The 19242-nt window shown below is 43.5% G+C and overlaps 1 protein-coding gene across 1 annotated transcript in view; it reads left to right on the forward strand.

The window, feature by feature from the left end:
- Nucleotides 1–19242, forward strand: part of PLXNA2 (plexin A2) — a 309803-nt gene that overhangs the window by 266821 nt on the left and 23740 nt on the right. The window contains 7 exon segments of the mRNA XM_021007813.2: nucleotides 2633–2750; nucleotides 5735–5871; nucleotides 8835–9002; nucleotides 9647–9740; nucleotides 14855–15094; nucleotides 16199–16342; nucleotides 17409–17643. Of these exon segments, the coding sequence (XP_020863472.1) occupies nucleotides 2633–2750; nucleotides 5735–5871; nucleotides 8835–9002; nucleotides 9647–9740; nucleotides 14855–15094; nucleotides 16199–16342; nucleotides 17409–17643 (1136 nt within the window).

Raw genomic sequence — 19242 nt, forward strand, 5'->3', positions numbered from 1 at the left:
GGGTTAAGTGACTTGCCCAGGGTCACACAGCTAGTAAGTGTCAAGTGTTTGGTCTAAGGCCATATTTGAACTCAGGTCCTCCTGACCTCAGGGACAGTGTTCTATCCACTGCGCCACCTAACTGCCTAGCTTTTTTTTTCTTTTTCTTTTTTCTGGCTAGGCAAAGGGGTTAAGTGACTTGCCCAGGGCCACACAGCTAGTAAGTGTTATGTGTCTGAGGCTGAATTTGAACTCAGGTCCTCTATCCACTGTGCCACCTAGCTGCCCATGAAGAAGTTTTTAGGAAGCAGAAGGAGGGTTTGGTTTGGTGCTCTTTGATTCTCCCCATCTTTCCCTCCCTCCTGGTTGCACCTAATCCATCTCCCATGCACCCCAATGTTATTTCCTCATTTGCAAATAAGATAGTAATACACACCCTGCCTCCCTCCTGGAATTGTTGGATCTATAACAATAATAATAATAATAATTCAAATTTAGCTATCCCTTTATACTTTATAGTTTATCCCTTTATAAGCATCTTCCTTATAGTACAGTATTATCATTCCCATTTAACAGAGGAGAAAGCTAAGAGAGGTTGAGAGAAAATGTGACTTGTATGAGGTCACACGAATAGCCAGAAATGAGGACTTCTTACTCCTAACATGGTCTTCTTTCCACTATAATTAGGTCCTATTTGGTGCAAATAATAAATCTAGTAAAAGGTTGCATTATTCAAGTTTGTGCTAGTCAAAGTACAATTACATGAAAACTATGGTAATTGCTTCTACTCAGTGAAAATATGCTATAATTCAAATAATTTAACCACTTAATGGGGCTCATTATTTGCACTAATCGGGACCTAGCTGTACATCCCCTAGATAGGCTGGGAGTCTACTTTGCAAATGTTGAAGTCCTATATAGTGTAACTGAGGGCATATTAGTAATTATTAGTTAATATTCTGAGAGAATTTCCAGGGCACTCTGGTACAGTGGGAAGAGTATTGGTTCTTGAGTCAGATGACCTGAGTTCAAATTCTACCTCTGATCACTACCACCTGTGTGATATTGGTGAAGTCTCTGGAAGTTACCTTCCTGGGGCTCCATTTCCTTGTCTATAAAAGAAGTGGGTGTGAAACCAAATGGCTTCTAAGGCCACATCTAGCTCTAGACCTATGATCTCTGCTGAATGCCGTGATACCCTGGGTGGGAGCAGGCTATGAGGTTCGAGGAAGGAGAGAAAGAGAGTTGTTACACCAAGCCTGAAAATAACAACTGATAGTACTTTCAATTAAGCCTTTCAAGTGCTCAGCTAATGAGGTTTAAGGAGATAGTTACATGCAAAATGCTAATTGATCATCACCATCACCATGATATTGACTGCAGATCCCTAATTAATTTATGTATGTGTATAGAAAGGGGGAGCGTCAACTGTGGTGTGCCCTGCTACCTTATTGCATCTAATATGTGGAGCATAATAAGACCATTATTGCATGTTATGTTAATATCCACCAACAGGCAATGCCCTTATTTACGATTAACTGTTCTGAGAGAGATGGAGATCAGTGACATGCCAGGGCTGTGTGAGCATGCGGTATGTTTGTTTAATGTAGGCTTTATTACATCCAAATGGAATCTGTGTTTAGTTACCTTCATTCCTAGAGAAGCTGTTGAGATAAGAATCGCTCGGTTAAACAGGGATCTTCCCCACAGAGCAATGATAACACCATGGATTAGTGTTGAAGAGGGTTTGCTTTCCTCCCTCCCCACTATGCACTGGGTGGCTCTGGGTTGATGGTCTATCTTCTCTCCTAGTCCCCTGCTCCCAGTCTGGGCCGTGGTGGCAGGAGGGGGGTCAAGCTTCCCTCTGTTCCAGGGTGCCCCTTCCAGCTGGGAATGGTTGAGCCTTCCATCACCCCTACATGCAGAAGATGACCTCCCCTCCTTCTCCTGCCCTCCCCCAGTCCCCCGCCTTTTCCAGACTGTGCCTGTGGTGACAGCATCAGTGTCTAAATGCCCTCCTTGTAACTATCTCAGACACCTCGGAAGTAGTCACTGGGGTATCGATCTGGGCTGGATGAGAGAGAATTCTCACTGTGAGCGCCTCTCACCTCTCTTCCCTCCAGCTCTCTCTATTAGTATCAGATCAGGCGTGCCTTCCAAACCCAGGGCTGCATCAAGTGCCTCTTCTGCCAGGTCTCTCTCCCCCTGATTAAGTGGGAGTCCAATGTCAACTGATCTCTTAATGAACTCATTCCTTCCCTCGGGTCTTGGGACTCTGCTCATCCCATTTTGCTAGGAGCTCCCTACTCTGGATCTTACCATCTCAGCAAATTGTCAGTTATATCTATTCTTCTTTTTAAACTCACTGCCAGAAAGAAACCAGGATTGAGTCAGCTTGGCAAATAACCCCTCAACTACTTGTCTGGGGAAAGCAAAGATGTGTTATAAGCAAAGAGAAAAAAAAAAGTGCTGACCAAATTTTTCTCCCTGGGCCTCCTTGAATGGCTGCAGGCTAGTAAGCCACTTGGATGGGCTGGTACATGTTGGATCCTTATTTTCAAGACTATGTTAATTCATTCTCCAGGGTCAGAGGGAGTAGGTGGGAACAATTTCCCTAGGCCTCTCTAACCGGGAGTTTTCTGTGTGTCTTCAGGATCGTCTGTGAAATGGGTCGTGCACTCCCAGGAATCAACTCCGGCCCCGTACGCCTGTGCATTGGCGAGTGTAAGCCAGAATTCATGACCAAGTCCCACCAACAGTATACCTTTGTGGTGAGTATGGAATTCTGGAGCGGCTCAGGGGAAGAGCAAGCAAAGAGAAATTCTGTTTCAGAGCTCTCCCAGGCCCCAAACTCCAGGTTCTTTTCACAACAGAGGCTCCTACAGAAAATCTTTTGGGCAAAATTCTTTGCTTTTCCCAGAATGGGATGGGGCGCATGACCCACATTTAACTGTGCTGTAACAACTTCAGAAGCCCTTAGGGTATCTGGCCAAACTTCTAAGCAGCACAGAATTGAGTTTTTCCTAGAAGGTGATTCAGAACAGCATTGGGAGAGGAGAAGGGCACGATAAGGCTGATGGGCCACGTTGGCCCTGCCAGTATGACATCCTCATCTAATTTCATCCTAACGAGGACACATCGCCTGGGGGATCTAATTAAATAGTATTATATTTATCTGGCTTCTTCTTTCTGCCAAGGATGGTGTATGTAGGAATTTGGAAGAGTTAATGAAAGCCTGAAGGGAGTGTGACTGTATGGGAGTGTGTGTGGTAAAGTGCCTATGTGTTCTCACCTATTCAGAGACACACCTGGAAACACCTTTGCAGGCACAAAGCCAGGCAACAGGCATGGCCTCCTGAAGGCTACCCCTAAGGCTGGGCCAATATTAGTATTTGATCAACAGCTTGCTTCTAGGACCCGGAACAGTCCATGGTTTGACACTCGCCTGCACCCCCACAGCAAGCTGTTCATTAAAAAGTAAATGGGGTCATTCAAACTCAGTTTTTCCAACAGTTTTGAAAAACCACTGAATCCCTCCTCTTTGGAGGTCTTTAAGCAAAGGTCGAATATCACTAATTAGGTGTGTTATAGTGGGGATAACTTTCATGTATGGGGTGAATTAGATGGCCATGGAGAGCTCTGCCAACTCTGAAATTCTAAGTGACTGATTCTTTAGGATTCTTATCTGTAATCATTCTTCCTCATATTTATACATATAGTCCCTGAAAGAAAAAAAAAATAGAAAAATCACCAAACCACAAATTTTTCATCATCCTGATGCATTTCACCAGTCTTTCGAGTTTCTTAATTTCCTCCTGACCTCATTTCCCCCACCATTTTCTTTTTTTTTTTTTTTAAATAAATGGTTTTACTGATACTCTTTTTGGTTTTACATTGCTGACACTTCCCAGTGACCCCTCCCATCCCTTACTAAAACTGCCCCTTATGACAAAGAAATACAGTGAAAGAAAACAAATCACTGCATTGGCCTTGTTGAGCAACATAGGCCTTATCTAGCACCTATGGTCAACAACCCCTCTGCCAAGAAGAGGGAGGCATGTATCCCCAATAGTTTCCGGAAGTCATTACTGGTCACTGAAGTGATCTGATATCTTCTTATGTCATTTTCTTTCATGTCATTGTGGCCATTATATAGATTATTCCCTTGGTTCTGTTTTCTTTGCTCTGCATCAGTTCAGATAGATCTTCCCGAGTTTCCCTGAATTCTCCGTAGTGGTCTGGGCAGCATTGCACTAGTATACTAGTTTCAGTCATTCTCCAACTGGTAGGCACCCTCTTTGTTTCCTGTTCTTTGCTACCACAAAAAGCCCCCACCTTTTTTTCCTACTACTCATCTTTCCCGGCGCTGATACTCCTCTCTCTACTAATGAAGATTTTTTATCTTCCCTTGCCCATCTCCAATGAAGCAATCCCATGAGAAGCAAACACAGAAGACAGCAACTCTTAGAGCCAGAAGGAACCTGAAACTCATAGCATATTCGGGTTGGAAGGGACCTTAGAGATCCTTCAGCCCAATGGTGTCAAATTAAAACAGAAACACCTACTAAATTATACATAAAGATACAGACGGACCTCATATTAACTTACAAAACCACATATTAACATTATCAATGTCCTATTATATTTTTATTTATTTCGTTAAATGTTTCCCAGTTGCATTTTAATCTAGTTCAGGCCCTATATTTGACAAGTCTGATCTAGCCAACCTGATTTCTACATTTTACAGAACCAAAGTGGTCGTCACTTGTCCAAGTCTGATATGTTATTTACAGGTAGAGATATTAAGGCCTAGAGAGGAGGGGTGACTTGTCCAAGGTCACACAGCCAGTGAGCAACAGTATGAGGACTATAACCCAAACCTCAGATGGGATACTGCACTTGGAATCAGGGAGACCTAAGTTTAAATCCTGCCTCCAACACTGGCTAGCTGTGCAACCCTGAGCAAGTCACGTAACCTCTCGCAGCCTCAGTCTTCTTTCTCATCTGTAAAATGGGAACAATAAGAACACCTAGCTCCTAGGATTGTTGTGAGAATCAAATCGTGCATAAAGCGCTTCACAGACTTCAAAGGGCTATAGGAATACTAGTTATTCTTCCCCGTCCCATGTTGCCTCTCTAGGTAGAAATAATTCATTTGTTTCTTTCAGAGTATGTCCGCCAGCTGTGTCTTTTCCTACTCAGTCTATGTGGCTGAGGGCTTGTTTTCAGAGCCCGGCTAGATCCCTGCCACATCTCCACAGCCCATTCCAGGGCTGTTGCCAGTGTTCTGGAGAGAAGTGTGGGGCACGTGTAGCCACCGTGAGGGGCTTCTGCCTCACGGTGGCTCAAGGCAGGACAAGGGTTCTTTATTCAGCCACATTGATTTTATGACGGAGGGAATTGGCACCAGCTCCGATAGGGAAGCATTTTCAAATTGTCCTCAATTTGTAAACTAATTGATAGATCAATCAGTGTTGCACCTGCCTTCCCATCAGCTTTATGAGCACTAAGCTCCCCAGGGAGGTGATTAATTCAGAGACATGGCCCTGATACAAACTGAACATGCACCAAAGCTGCTCTCAGACACGGGGTCAAACAGAGGAACCAGCAGAAAGCCTTTGGGGTTGAAAGGCCCGAAAAAGAGGAAATCTCAGCCCCGAGCAGGTGGCTGGTACCTCTCCCTAAAGCTTCACCGAGGTTCCTCACTCTCTACAATACCCAAGCAATGATCCCTTTTCTCTGCTTCCTTCCAAAGAACCCAACAGTGATGTCCCTTGCCCCAGTTAGGGGCCCAGAGTCTGGAGGCACCATGGTGACCATCACTGGCCATTACCTAGGAGCGGGGAGTAGTGTTACTGTGTTCCTGGGAAACCAGACCTGTGAATTCTATGGGTAAGAGAAGCTGACAGCCCGATTGTGATCTGTTAACACATTGTGTGCATGCTGGTGAATGACCATACAAATATTTCCCTGGCTTGTTTTGTCTCACTGCTATTTCTTTTTTTATGAAGGTGGGGGTTTTGGGAGGCAACTGAGGTTAAGTGACTTGCCCAGGGTCACACAGCTAGTTAATGTCAAGTATCTGAGTCTGGATTTGAACTCAGGTCCTCTGGACTCCAGGGCCAGTGCTCTATCCACTATCCTTTCTTCTTTTACCTTGTTGGCACCTCTCAGTTAAGTGCCCTACCCCTCACCAATATGCCCCACCCCCACCTCAGACTCCTCTTCAATAGCAAAATATAGTTAAGGAAAACAAAGCAACACATTGGCCAAATGTGACCATATGAGACCCCTTCAGTCCCCATAGTCCATTACCGCTCTGCCAAAAGGGGAGATGCTTCACCGTTAGTGCTCTGAAGCTACCATTGGTCAATAATATATTATGGGAGACAGCACTTAGAATTAGGAGATGGGGATCCAAAAAAGGCTTGAGCTTCTCAAGGAGAGGTTTCCTGCTCTTGGGTGATCCTCCGTGCTTTCTCCTAGTGTGCTGTTCTGGAAACAGACAGTCAGTAAGCGTTTATTAAGTGCCTCCTGTGTGCCAGGCACTGTGCTGAGTACAGGGGATACAAAGAAAGGCAAAAGACAGTTCCCGCCCTCAAGGAGCTCACACCCTAATGGGGAAGACGACAAGCAAGCAATTATGTAAAACAAGCTGTACAGGATAAATTGGAAACAATAAACAGAGAGAGGGCACAAGAACTGAGGAACTGAAAAATGGCCATAGGAAAGTATATCTTATTTCTTTCCCAAGTGTCCGGTGTCGTATGGAAGTGCCCTCTATCCTCCCCATGTGACAAGGAAGCAGAGATTAGAGTCCCAATGTCTTTAATTTTGTTTTTCATTACACTCCTGTGTTATTGGATAAATTATTCTCTTGATTTGGTTTACTTTCCATCAGTTGTTACAAATTTTACTAAGTTTCATTGAATTTCTCATCTTCATCGCGTCTTCCAGCATGATAATAATTTGCCGGATTTGTATGCCACCATTTATGCAATTATTCCCCAATTGGTGTGAACCCACTTTGTCTCCAATTTTTTGCTACCTCAAAAAGTGATGCTATAATTTTTGTATATGTGGGACTTTTCCCTCTGTCTTTGGGGTGTGTGAGTACTAGTGGTATCCCTGGGTTAAAGGGTACTTAGAGTTTAGTGACTTTTCTAATAAAGTTCCAAATCGTTTTCCAGAATGGTAGGACCTTTTCCTCTGTGCTCTTTCTCACAACCCTGATCCAAAGCCCACTCCAATCAGGAACACAATTCATCAACTTGCCTGCCATGGCCATTCATCAACGGGTCTGAGTGCTTTAAAAGTAAATAAATAAAACCCTCAGCGTGGACCGTGAGAATCCCCACCTGGAAAGAAACTCTGAGTTTATTTAATTATTGCCATTGTTATCATTAGGTATTTATTGAGCAGCTGCTCTGGGATTGTGAATTATGGCAAACACACAGTCCCAACTCACAAATTAGAAGCTCTCTTATCCAGCGAACATCTCTGGAAGGAGAAGTCTCCAGCTCACTTTTCTCTCGATCAATCAATAAATATTTTTTAAGCACCTACTATGTCCCAGGCACTGTGGCCAAGAGCCTGGCATATTTAATATGCACTATTCTAGGGGAGATCTAAGAGGCTTTTCAAGGGACCCAGAGTTCACTAAAGCTTCCTCCTTATTGGGACAATTCCCACTAAGAGGCACATGCAGAAGGTTCACTCATTATTCACCAAATCCTTCATCATAATTTACCTACTTGTAAAAGTTCCTGAGCCTCTTTCACCCCAGTTTTCTTCTCTGGCTAAGCAGCTTTGCCCTTCTCTCTGCAGGGACATTATTCCCAAAGGAGCCTGACTTCAGTGATCTAAATCACCAGATGCTGACATAATAGCTCCATGGCCCTTCTTTGCTGGCCTCTGTTTACTGACCTCCTCCAGGCCCATAGGAATGACCTAGCAAGCTCCCTAAGTCAGGAGCACACAGTAACTAATCACAGCCCAAGTGGGCTAGTCAACTGCATAGAAAGGCAATTCTTTCAAAATCCTATGTCCCCTTGATTCCATATTTTGATATCTAGTTAGCTAAGTGGCACAGTGAATAAAGTATTGGCCTTTGGGTCAGGAAGACCAGAATTCAAATCCTGGGAATGTTCAGATCTTTACCTGTAAAATGGGGAGAGGATATTTGGGATTCTTGGGAGGATCAAATGAGATACCATGTAAAGCTCTTTGCCAACATTAAAACAACATATAAATGCTAGCAAGTATCATTATTAGACCATTTCTCAGTACTCTCTGCCCATTACCTAGTCTTCTCTCCTTCTGACCTAACTTGGGGTACTTATAACAACTTCTTGCCTTTTACAAAGAACTTTTCCTTTCCTTTTATACAGAATTTTATAAAGAGTAGTTCCAAAATCTTTCCATGTACACCTTCTCATTTGATTCCCATAATAACCCTGTCTGGTTGTTAGGGCAAGTATTACTGAACACGTAATAACTCTGTATGTTTGTTAGGACAAGTACTACTGAGCCTCTCTGGGCCCAAAGTTTCCTCATTTGAAAAAGAAGAGGATTGGATAAGACCACTTCAAACATCTCGTCAATCTCTGACAACCTGTGAATCTACTATCCACATTTTGGAGATGAGGAAACTGGTGCTCAGAGGGGTCAGGAAGTGAGCTGAAGAGCTGGGCTTCTGGCCCCAAACCAATGGTCTTTCCTCCAGACCACAGCCACCTGTTCCATGTCAAACAGAGAGCACCCCAGAAGCGAATGCATTTCCATTGACCTACATCCTTCCCACTGGTTTGGCCTAACTCCCCACATTACTCTGTTGCCTTCTGTCTCCCTGCTAGGAGATCTATGAATGAGATTGTGTGTGTCTCCCCACCATCGACCAATGGCCTGGGCCCCGTCCCTGTTTCTGTAAGTGTGGACCGAGCCCATGTGCACAGCAGCCTGGAGTTCGAATATATAGACGACCCCCGAGTCCAGCGTATTGAGCCAGAGTGGAGTATTGCCAGGTAAGGGGGAGGGGAAAAGAAAAAGAGAAGTCTCAGGAAGAGAGCTCCAGATGCCCCCAGCCCAAAAGAGCCATGAGCCAGCATGGCCTAGGATACAACTGCATCAAGAAAATCTAGAAGCTCACATTTAGGCCTAGGCAGGGCTGAGAAAACGCTCCCAAATAACTAATGCCAAGGTTCCTAGGCCGGCCTGCAGTTTACAAGTCGCAAAGAAATGCTGTAGTTAGCTGACAAAAACACAGGCTTTAGAGTTAGAAGACATGGGCTCAGGTCTCAGTCCCATCACTTGCGATCTGCACGACCCAGGATTTACAGTTGGAATAGACCTTCAAAATCATCTTTTCTGACCCTATGTTACAGAAGAGGAAACTGATGTCCAGAGCATCTTAGTGACTTTTCCTAGAGTCAAACATGTTATAAGCAGCAGAACTGAGATTCAAACCCAGGTCCTCTGACCCCAGATCTAGAGTTCTCTCCTTTACATCATCCTTCCTTAACTTCACTGAGACTCAGTTTCTTTATCTGAAAAATGGAAATAACACCTGCCCTGTCAACCTCTAAGAGCTGTGAGAAGTAGATGAGAGTATTATGTAAATGTCAAGTATTGTCATTATCTCCCTAACTCAGCTTCTGTTTCTCCCCAGTGGCCACACTCCCCTAACTATCACAGGCTTCAACCTGGATGTCATTCAGGAGCCCAGGATCCGGGTCAAGTTCAATGGCAAGGAATCTGTCAATGTGAGTAGTGGTGGCCTCCTCTAGGTCATGCTAAAGGAGGGCTGGTAGAAAGAACTAGAGATTTTGGAAGAGGAGAAAACTTGAGGGGGTGGGAGGTGCCAATACATTTCAGCAGCCTAGGGCCCCAGAGAAGCTTCCCCAAAGGACTAAAACAAGCCAGTAATGCATAAAACCATATTCCTTTATTATGGTATGTTTTAGCTCACCTGGAGAGAGGCTTGAGGCCTAAAACAAAACACTCGGGGCAGAGGGATAGACAAATAGAAGCAGGGGAAGGGGGTTTCAGGGCAAAGGAAACACCTGAGTCTTAAGTGCCTCAGGTGCAATGATCTTCAGGCCACATCAGGAAAACAGTGGTCCTTTGGACAGCCTGGCCTTTGTCCAGGGTTCATCAAATTTCCCTTCTCTTAGCTCCTGTGTGGAATGCCTGGGTCCTTCATTTGCTCTACAGTAGGGCAGCCTGCTGGATCATTTGGACAACATCCTGGGCTCTATGAGGAGGAGGCAGATTTGGGCCTAGTCATATCTGTTTGGTTTACCATCTCAGATGTGTGAATACATGTTGTCTCCCCAATAGAATGTATATGTACACATGGTGTCTTCCCCTCTCCCCCCCCCGCCATGGAATGTAAGATCTTTGACGACAGGAATTGTTTCATTTTTCTCTTTATGTCCCCAAGTCCTAGCACTGTACCTGCTGATTGATTGATTAGTGAAACTGTCGCAACCACATAGATGCTAGGGCTTAGCTATTGATTTAATTTGGGCAAGCAAACACAAAATATGGAAGTTTTCAGGAAAAAAAAAGACTTTAAGAAGGGGGACATCTTGAGCAAGAGCACCCCACCCCAAGTGAGCCACAGAAAGGCCTCCAGAACCAGCTTATTTTTGGACCATCAAAAAGGGACATGATTGGGGGGCAGCTAGGTGGCGCAATGGGTAGAGCACCGGCCCTGGAATTCAGGAGGACCTGAATTCAAATCCGGCCTCAGACACATAACACTTACTATCTGTGTGACCCTGGGCAAGTCACTTAACCCCACTGCCTAACCAAAAAAAAGGGTGGGGGCATGATAGCTATCTTCAAATCTTTGAAGGTCTGTGATGTAGATAGATTATACTCATTTTGTTTGGTCCCAGAAGACAGAATTAAAGCAAATTGGTACATGTTGAAGAGAAGCAGATTTGAGCTTCATGTAATAATAATAATAATAATAATAATTTAAAAAAAAACACATTCTGACAATGAGAGCTAGTCCAAGTGGAATGGCCTATCTCAGAACTATCTCAGGATGTCTTGGGTTCTCTATCACTGAAAGGGGGGTATCACTGAGGCTGGAAGGATTGCTTCTTGGGGATTTTGTGGAGGCAAAGTTTTGGCTAGATAATTTCTAAGGTCCTTTCCAGTTTTGGGATCCTTCTAGGAACCTTGTTGATGAAGGAGGGAAGGAGACAGTGTCACAAATTCATTTCCTACCCTTTCATGCCTGGGAGGCATCCTTCCTCATGTGGGGCATGAGCTATGTATAGTCTGTATTTGAGAGAGTTCAAAAATGTAGTAGAGAAGGTGATTTGCAAAATACTACATGCTGATTCCCTGAAAACCATTTGGAAATGCGATTGAATGGGACACCCTCCCATTCTACCCCTCCACTGAGTCTAGGATAACTTACTGAATGGTTTACCTTCTTGCCCTCCTCCCTCCATTCATCCACTGGGACCCATCAGCACCCTCCTCCCCTCACCCAAAGCCTTCTTCAGCAGCACTCAATCTCTGTTCCATGGTTAGAGCTAAAAGGGACCCTAAAGATGATCGAGTCCAGTGACTCAGGGCCTGTGAACCTCAGAATTATTGCAAGGGCTCCACAAATCTATATATGAATTGAAAATAAGCACATTCTTTCTGTAGATTGAATAAATGCCTTTTACATGTATCCCTAGTTTTCAAGTATATATTACTATTAATAGAGTCCATGTTGATTTAGAATTGCTACTGAATTCATGGCAGCTTCTGGCCATCTTGTAGTTTCTCAGTCTGTCAGTCAGCAGGCACTTATTGAGTACTTGGTAAGTGCAAGGCTAAGCACTGGAAAGACAGGGGAAGAATAAAGATGGCTCTTCCTTTAAGGGGCACTCATTCTAATGGGAGAGACAACATGTAGAGATATATATTTATATGTCATATAGAGACATGTAAAGAGATACGTATCTGTGCATGCATATATTTAAATAACATTATATATATATATATATTATAGAGAGACATGTAAAGAAATATATACATGCATATATATTATATATAATATATGCATGTATTATATGTATAGACTATGTAAATATATACAATTCTTTGGGCTATAAAATATATCTATATATAGACATACATATATATCTATACCTAGATATAGATATAAACATATATGTCTATATAGAAATACGTACATAGAGAGAGAGAGACAGATATGCATGTATAAATATATACATACATACATTTAGATCTCTGTATAGAGGTATATCTCTTTAAAATTACTTCTGAATATATAGGCGTCAAAGAATTTTTTTTAAAGATAGCTCTTCCCTCCTCTCCGCCCCCCCCCCCAAAAAAAGGTTGAGGACTCATGGCTTAGATACATTCCTGTCTGGAGACAGGGGGATTGCCTAGCTGACCTCTAGAAGAGCAAATAATTTTAGTCCCTTTCCTTCAAGCTAGACTAACACTTGGGAGTGATTTCTCCTAATGGAAGCATATTAAGGCAAACTTATATGATAGGGACTACCCCCTCTCCCAGGAGAGGAGTAGAGAAGAGGGGGTTTTTCTGTTTGGCCAGCATTGGCTCCTATTTTCTGATGAGCCCACAGAAAGACACCATCTCCTTCTCTGGCCTTCAGTTTACAAGGGGCCTCACTGGGTAATGTGGAGGACAGAGTTTAGAGTAGTCCAACCCAAAAGAATTTTTGGCAGAGAAAGTGCCAATGCAGCATTAGGCAGGAAGCAAACAGAAGTGGACTCCTGCATTCCAGAGCTATTTGCTTATTCATCAAGGAGCTGAATGCAGGGGAACTGAAAGAGTGACAGGGAAAGAGCTGTCCAGAGGCAAAGAGGCAGAGATAAAAGGGTCTCCAAGACAGGGTTGGGCCCAAGAGTCTTATGCTAACCACCCCCATCTGCCAAAGCCTACCCATGATCCAAAGTCCTATTTGGAAAATGAGGGGAGTACCTGGTTTTTTTAAAGGGCTATTCACTCAGATGAAGATGACAAGAGAATGATACTGTCCAGGGGAGAGGTTTTTAGCAGACCTTTTAAAAGGAGCAGCTGATATACTTGAATTCACTTTGGAAGACCCTTGCAAACCTCAGTTTTTTCAAAAATTTTTGCACTCATATATGTATTTTTGTTTCCTGAAATTGAAAGTGTATGTGTGTGTGTGTGTGTGTGTGTGTGTGTGTCTACGTGTCTGTGTCTGTGTGTGTTTGGCTCATCATACATGCCTGAAGTTGGCTGCCAAAGCAGCATGTTCTCGAGAAGCCAGATGCTCCCGTCTTGGCTGTGGTTGGGAAACTGAGGCTCTCACATCGAAACTCAAACTAGATGGAGCCAAAACTAAATAGAAAGGAGGAAACCAGTTGGTTTGGTGGAAAGAAAAGCCTAACAATCAGGAGAACTCAGTTAGAATCCCCACTCTGGTACTTACCAGCTATGGAACCCTGGGCAAATCACAGGCTACTTGGAGCCTCAGATGGTTTGTTCATATTCGTCTGTAAAACAAGGATGGAATGATATTGGCAGGACTTCACTTGCAAGGCTATTGTTCATTTGTTTTCATTTTAAATGTTTAATTGATTTTCTTTTCTTTTTAAAATCACCATTATTTGTTATTTTCTAGCCTTACCTATCCCACTCCCATCCCCAAGAAGAATTTTCCCTTGTAACAAATAAGTGGAGTTAAAGGAAAACAGTAGCCATGTTTGAAAATGCATGCCTCATTCTGCACCTGTAGCCTGCCACTTCTCAGCCAAGACATAGGGTACCATCCTTTAGCATGAGTCCTCTGAAGCTACCATGGGTTACCACATTAAGGATTTCATAAACCTTAAAGGGCTATAAAAACTTAAGCCATTTCTAGGATTTCGATGGGTTTTTCAAAGGTTCCCTCAACCCAGTTCTTGCCTTTTGGCAGCAGAGAATCAAGAAAAGCAACTAATCATGTTAAGTTCCTTAGTTTATCCCCTGGGGACTGCAATCAAGCAGAAGGTAACCTGGCTAGGATTTAAATGACAGACTAAGTTCTATAGACTCTAGAAGTAGAAGAGACCTTAGAGAGTGATTTACCCATACTAAAAAAAAGACGGTATATGCCAATGGTGGGGAACCTGTGGCCTTGAGGCCACATGTGGCCCTCTAGGTCCTTAAGTGTGGCCCCATGACTGAGTACAAACTTCACAGAACAAATCCCCTTAATAAAAGGATTTGTTCTGTAAAACTTGGACTCAGGCAAAAGTCCGCCTAGAAGTTCAAGTTTTACAGAACAAATCACTTCATTTTTCTTGGGGGTTTTTTAAGTGTGTTTTTCTGCAACATGGCTTCTATGGAAATATGCTTTACATGTAAAATGATATCATGTTGCTTGTCTTCTCAAGGGATGGGGGTAGAGTGGGAAGGAAGGAGAGAATTTGGAACTCAGCATTTTTAAAAATGAATGTTAATTTTTAAATGTAATTGAAAGATATTTAATGAAATAAATATATTACATAGATGTATGTATATATAATATGTGTGTGATTGTGTGTGTATGTGTGTAAAGAGTATGCACAGTTTAGTAATATTTTGAGATTAGTTCCAAGTTGCTTTCCAGAATGACTGGACCAATCACAGTCCCACCAACAGTGTATTAGTGTGCCTGTTTTCCCATAGTCCCTTCAGCATTTGTCATTTTCCTTTTTGTAATCTTTATTATCATTGGCATTTTGTCCAAATAAGGAACACGGGTTGGGAAAGAAGGTCTGAAGAATCTCTCTGGGAAGAGGATACACCTCAGTGTAGAGAGCACCTTGTTCACCCTGTCCTCGTTTGGCTCCTCGTGCTTTAAGCTTTTGCCCTTTTGTCTACCCTCAGGTATGTAAGGTTGTGAACACAACCACTCTGACCTGCCTGGCCCCTTCTTTGACTCCAGAATATCGGCCTGGCCTAGATGCTGTAGAACGGCCAGATGAGTTTGGGTTTGTCTTCAACAACGTGCAGTCCTTGCTGATCTATAATGACACTAAATTCATCTACTATCCCAATCCAACTTTTGAACTGCTTAGTCCAACTGGGGTCTTGGACCAGAAGCCAGGATCCCCAATCATACTAAAGGTAGGAGCATTCATTCATTCATGCATTCATTAAACGCTTGTAATGTGCAATACAACATGAAAACCTTCTTCTCTCCCCTTCTTTTCTTCCTTCCTTCATTTTCTCTCTCTCCTTCATTCCTTTCTTTTGCTCATCTCATTCTTTGTATTTTTGTCCCCAGTTCTTAGCTCAGTGCTTGGCCCATAGCTGGCACTTAATAAATGTTAGTTGACTACTTAATTGCTTACTTCCTTGCTTCTCTCTCTACCTCTCCCCCACTCTTATTTTTCATTATCTTCTTTCTCTTCCCTCCTTTTCTCCTCTCTTCCCAGTGTGGCATTCATACTTTCTCTGCCAAACATTCCTTTGAGTTTTGCTTCTATAAATTCCGTCCTCCACACCGGCCACTGGGCCTCTTCACAAGCCCAAGGCAACAAGAGGAGATAATAAACCAGCTAGGCTCACAATGAAATGAAGGAATAGGAATGGCCAATAGTTGGTTGCAATGGGGAACTCCTTCCCTACGATTCCCTAGAGATTATGGTATAGTTCAGATTCCTTCTTCCTCTCCTCTCCATCCTTTACATGTGAATTTGAAACATTACTTTCACTTGATTAAAGAGGATTATTTCTTCCTCCTCCTCCTTCTCTGCCACCCTGTTCTCCTTCTCCTTTTCTACATTCTCCTCCATACCTTCCCCCTTCTTCTCATCCTCCACCTCCTCTTTTTACTTCTCGATCATGGATCTTTGGTAACAAAAATTTTGCAGCATGTCAAAACTAGCTGTAACTGTTTTCCAGTTTTAGGTCAGTTTGATTGCCATAGTAACCCCCGTTCTCATATTTCCACAGATCGAGCTTCCATGATAATAACTGTCCAAATTTCTCTTCTCTAACCATATTACATTTGACTTCTTCCAAAGTTACCCAGAATTCCTTCATCTGTTCAGCCAGCACACCCCCACTGTTGAAAACCCAGCTAAAATGACTCTTGCTTATTATAGAATCTGCTATTTCCGTTTTAGCTTTCCTAGTTACCCTTGTGTCTCCTCAGTTGTTGTTTTTGTAAACACACCCTTGGCTTTTGCATACACATACCAATTTTTCTATTACTGTTCTCAACAGGGCAGAAACCTCTGCCCTCCAGCCTCGGGGGGAGCCAAGCTGAATTACACAGTGCTGATTGGAGAGACCCCTTGTGCCGTCACTGTGTCTGAGACACAGCTCCTTTGTGAACCCCCAAATCTCACAGGACAACACAAGGTCATGGTGAGTGGCTCTTTCTTTTTCATCCAGAACTGAAGGATCTTAGAATTGGAAAAGACCAGAAGGTGACCTAGTCAACTACTCTGCATGTAGAAGTAGCAACTTTCAGCACAAGGAGTAGATTTCCCCTCTTTTTCCCATATTTTTTATCTCATGTGTATTTTACTTTAAAATATGTGTCGACATCTTGGTTTCTGCATCACCTCCCCCTCTCCCACTCAGAGGACAAACAATAGAAAAGAAAAAAAAGCTTCAGCAAAACTAACAAATGCATCGAACAAAAGGCAGCGTTCTGCGCCAGTAGCCCCTGACTTCATGCATGTTGGACTTAACATCCGTAGGGGCTTACATTTGCATAGTGTCTTTAGGTAACACATGATCCTCACAACTACCCAGTGAGTTAAGCACAAGGATTATTATCTACATTTTGCAGATGAGAAAGCTTTAGTTCAGAAAATGACTTGTCCAAGGTCACGTGGCTTTTAGATTATTAGCTTCCTGAACACAGGAAGGCTCTAACCTAAGCATCTTTTCTAGCACTTAACACAGTGCCTGTCCTACAGGAGACATTTATTGACTTGCATACAGTTGGTGCTTAATAAATGTATGTGAATTTAAATTAAAAAGTGGCAAAGCCAGGACTAGAACCTAGGTCTTCCAACTCCAAAGTCAATGTTCTTAAACCTGCCTGTACTATCAGCCTCTCAGATTCAAATGCAATGAAGGAGCAAAAGACATTGTTAGTGCAGTTAATTAAAGGTAGGCAATAAACAGCAAATAGATTTGCCCTTGAGGTTATACTGTGTATTGTGGACTAAAGTCCTAACTCTTAAGACAAGAGCAACTTGATGTCGTTAGAGGCAGGATTATACAGTAGAACAAGTATCCGCTCTGATGTCAGAGGACCCACCTTTGATGCTCACTTTGTGACCCCACACCAATCATTTGACTTCCCTGGGCCTCAGTTTCCCGATCTGTAAAATGAGGGGTTAGGCTGGATGGCCTCTGAGGTCCATGACAGGAAGATTCTTGAGCAGCCGCTGACTCTGTGTATGTCCATGGCGCCCAGGTTCACGTGGGCGGGATGGTCTTCTCCCCCGGCTCAGTGAGCGTCGTCTCAGACAGCCTGCTGACCCTGCCAGCCATCGTCAGCATTGCGGCCGGTGGAAGCCTCCTGCTGATCATAGTCATCATCGTCCTCATCGCCTATAAACGCAAATCTCGAGAGAATGACCTCACACTCAAGCGCCTTCAGATGCAGATGGACAATCTCGAGTCCCGAGTGGCCCTGGAGTGTAAGGAAGGTGTGTAATACTTTTCTACTTTTTCATTGTATTGGTCTCATGGGATTCTACAGTTTCTCTCTCTCTCCCAATAAAGAACTTTCAACCTTTTCTCCCTTTCCTCTCACTTTTATTCTTTACTCCCTTACCTTAGTCCCATCTCCTCCCGCAGCGCCTTTTGGCCCCCAAAGAAGAGACCCCTGCGATTCCCTGGGGAACGCCCATGTGGGACCCAAGGGCAACCTGGGTATCATTCCAGTACCACTTTTGACCTTGACTCAGGATGACTTCTGCCAACTTCCTCCCCTTCTCTGGGTCTCAGTTTTTCCATCTGCAAAGTCAGAAAAATCATCCCTGCCCGATTTCAAACCATTCAGCCCTGGGCAAGTCACTTTCACCCTGTTTGCCTCAGTTTCTCATCTATAAAATGAGCTGGAGAAGGAAAGGGCAAGGAAAGATACTCCAGTATCTTTGCCAAGAAAACCCCAAATGAAATTACAAAGAGTCAGAGAAGACTGAAATGACTGAATGACAATTTAACTAACCATTTAACTAAGGCCCTGGTCTGCTGCAGGTCACCTGTTAAAAGAAGTCATTGTCTTATATGGGAGAAACAGCACACAAGTGAGGAGGGGCCAGAACCTTTTCTCTCCCCCACAGTCTATGAAATGTGGGATGCTTAGAGGAGGCTGAACTTGTGCCCATGCATATTTAGTCATGTATGTTGTATGTGGGTGTGGGTGTGTGTGGCAGGGATGGGGGGTTGTGGGGCAGGGAGAGAGGCTGTATTTTCCCACATATTTCAGCAATGAGGCAACCAGGAGCCCCCAATACACTCTCCCTCCCCACTGCCTCCATCCTCTGTGGATGTTGTACACAGCTAAGATTTTAGCAGACTCTCTGGATGAATACTTCAATTAGAAGTCAAGGCATTCCTTTTTTCCTTCAGAACTCAAAATCAGAAACAAACTAAAGGCAGTTGGGAGGAGGGGTATGGTAGAAGAGTTAGATTTCAGGAAAAGGCAGGAAGAAGGCTCCTCCTGGCAGAGTAATATAGAGGGAGGGAAAGGGGACTGAAATCACTGCTGATTGAACAGATACTTCTTTAGAATCACTGGAGCCTACTAGGTTGGGATCATCATTGTTCCCAAAGTTGGCCATTCTATCTGGGCTTCTCCACAAGCTTTGGGAAAGTTTCCAAAGCAAGGTAGATGGGAACTTAGTTTAACCTTACAGTTACAGCCCAAGTTCCACTTTTAGCACTTCTAACCTTTCTGTTGCCCTTGAGACCTTCAGGATAACCTCATCATGAAATTATATCATTAGGAAAGACCTTGGAGGACAAGTTGTCCAAACCCCATTGCAGAATCTTAGCACTAGATCTTGGAGGTTATTTAATCCTATACATAGGGAAGCCCAGAATCTCAAGCTGATTGCCTCTACACTGGGACCTTTCCTTTTCCTTCAGGGATTGCTTTCCTATCCTCTCCTCCTTGGACGCATATCAGTCATAGAGTGGTCTTCAGGAAGCTAAGTGGTACAGTGGATAGTCCTGGACTTGTAGCCAGGAAGACCTGAGTTTGGACTCTGTCTCAGTCACTTACTAGCTATGTGACCCTG

The sequence above is a fragment of the Phascolarctos cinereus genome, unplaced genomic scaffold (assembly GCF_003287225.1).
Source record: "Phascolarctos cinereus isolate Bilbo 61053 unplaced genomic scaffold, phaCin_HiC Scaffold_5;HRSCAF=322, whole genome shotgun sequence".
Taxonomy (NCBI): Eukaryota; Metazoa; Chordata; class Mammalia; order Diprotodontia; family Phascolarctidae; genus Phascolarctos; species Phascolarctos cinereus.